At 39.1% G+C, this 2,201-nt stretch overlaps 1 protein-coding gene across 1 annotated transcript; it reads right to left on the bottom strand.

Moving 5' to 3' along the window:
- Nucleotides 1-286: 286 nt before the first annotated feature.
- Nucleotides 287-2,078, bottom strand: LOC107740696 (transmembrane protein 132D-like; the record flags this gene model as incomplete). The annotated part of the gene is made up of 3 exons (XM_016553203.1): nucleotides 287-478; nucleotides 596-860; nucleotides 1,873-2,078. Coding segments are annotated over 3 exons (663 nt in total), but the record flags the coding sequence as incomplete, so codon positions are not given.
- Nucleotides 2,079-2,201: the final 123 nt, after the last annotated feature.

Below are 2,201 nucleotides of genomic sequence, written 5' to 3'. Positions count from 1 at the left end.
GCTAAATTAGCAATCCTTTTACTTCCAACCTGTTACCAATTTTTACGTTTTAAATGTAAAAATACTAACTTTATCAATTTAAATTAAATATTTCTTGAAAGTTGTAAAATCACACAAATCAGTGTTTTAGACATTTATGCCCCAAATTTTGGTTAAGGATAAAGAAAGTGCTGTTTTGTAGCTTCTATAATGATATTTAATGAGATTTAAAAAGTATAACACTAGCAAGTCGTCACTGGTTGTTCAGGAAAAAGGTGAATATTCTGGTTTTGTGTTGTGAAATTACCTGTTTAGGATTGCTGAGCACTTCCTGTGTGGTTGCCGTGGCGCTGATGGCTCGGTTACTTCCTGTGCTGAGCTGCAGGCTGAGTGTGAGCCCACTGACCAACTGCAGGCCCAGTTCAGTGATGGTCACTCGATCATCCACAACCCTCACCGTCTTCTCTGCCAGGATAGAATCTGACAGCGGGGAAAGGACCTGAACAATGGGAGACACCTGGTTATTAAGGCCTGCATGAGATCAATACTGATTTATGTATGGCCTGCTCCATTACTCTTGTCATATGTAGGCCAAACTCAACAGATCCAATTTTACCTTTATAGACGTGGTGCCCACACCTTGTCCTGACAGAACCCTGCCTGCCTGCAGACGGGCAATATTAGTGTCCTCCACCTTCAGGAAGTACCGCACCAGCCTGGTCACATCCCCCTGCCAATCAGAGCCCAGGAAGAAGGCCTGTGGTTCCCCAGGGTCTGACTGCTCTGCCACAAAGTGTGTGAGGACTCGTACCAGAGCATGCTGGAACTGCAGCATACAACCCCGGCCCTTACACTCTTCCTCACTGCTCCAGCCTGGTTTGCTGTCAGGGACATGCAGATGTTACCGACAACCCACTTTTAGTCATGTAATTCCATCTGTCACTTTTCACGGTCTTCATAACAGCTTAGGTAAGGCCTCATTTGGAAATTAAACCACACGCACATATTTATATAATTAAAATAATGTTCAAAATGCCTTCAGACATGTTCAAATCAGTCATGAGCACACATTGGATAAAACTGTGAATTAATGAGGGGGTGTTTCTGCCCCATGTAATCCATTATGCAACAGTATATTTAAACTACTCATAATCTTACACAATCTTATTCACAATTTTTCAACATTTCATAATCTACTTGACCCTGTCTGAATGTGGATTTAAAATTTAAAAGCATTTTCTGGCTATAATGTTCTAACTCTCACAAATGGACTGTGTTAATGCTTTTTTTCCTCTTTTCAGAGATCTTTACAATCAATGCAATCATTTTTATATTACATATATTATATTATATATTACAACTATTGTCTTTTACGTGTCTTGAAAATGTCAGATTATTCCCTGTTAATGTAACCCATGTCTATTACAGATAATGTATGTAAATTAGGGTATTAAAGACACTCCAAGCTAGTAGTTAAACTTTTTGACTCAAAGGTCCCCCATATTGGCTAGGATATTTCATCTGATATAACTGCTTTAATTATGACAGTTTAAATTATTATTTTTATTAGCAGAAATGTTTACATCTTTGTTTGTTTTTTTTCCTGTGGCCCTTTTAGAAGTTTAATGAGGCCCCTATTTTGATAACAACTGTTCTAAGCATTGCCACAAAAGAAAAGAACGTAAAAAGAAAGCAACAGGTAAGTAAATAAAAAAAAGTGCAAAGAGATTTACAAAAGAACAAAAAACAATGCCCAGGCAGACGGGATACTTAAATGCATTGTAAGCTGATTACATTTACATTCCTTTATTCGTTTTTCAGAATAAATGCTAATCACAATATAGGCGTTAACTAGAAAATGTGCATTTGAATGTGGTCATTGTGTTTTTGTACCTTTTGGTGGACAGGATGGGGATCCTCCAGCTTTTGATCTGACTCAGCTCTGTATCAGACACCTCTATATCCAGCGGCAGACGAGGGAACCACACCTTCATCTCCAGCTGAGCGCTCAGGTAACTGTAGGTGAAGTTCACCAGCATCCGCAGTCGCCCCTGGGTTTCTTTTCCATTCACATAAACAAAGTCGCATCTGTCGGACACCTGAGGGCATACAAAAATGTTGTTTTATGTTATTTATAACTCTGAATGAACAGGCTGTTCACACTGTAGTTTTCATGTTCTACTGGATTGGAACGGACTTGTGTAAGAGGATTTGTTGGTGCT

Source organism: Sinocyclocheilus rhinocerous, unplaced genomic scaffold (genome assembly GCF_001515625.1).
Source record: "Sinocyclocheilus rhinocerous isolate Xijiao unplaced genomic scaffold, SAMN03320098_v1.1 scaffold10965, whole genome shotgun sequence".
Lineage (NCBI taxonomy): Eukaryota > Metazoa > Chordata > Actinopteri > Cypriniformes > Cyprinidae > Sinocyclocheilus > Sinocyclocheilus rhinocerous.
This window is presented reverse-complemented; position numbering and strand designations above follow the sequence as displayed.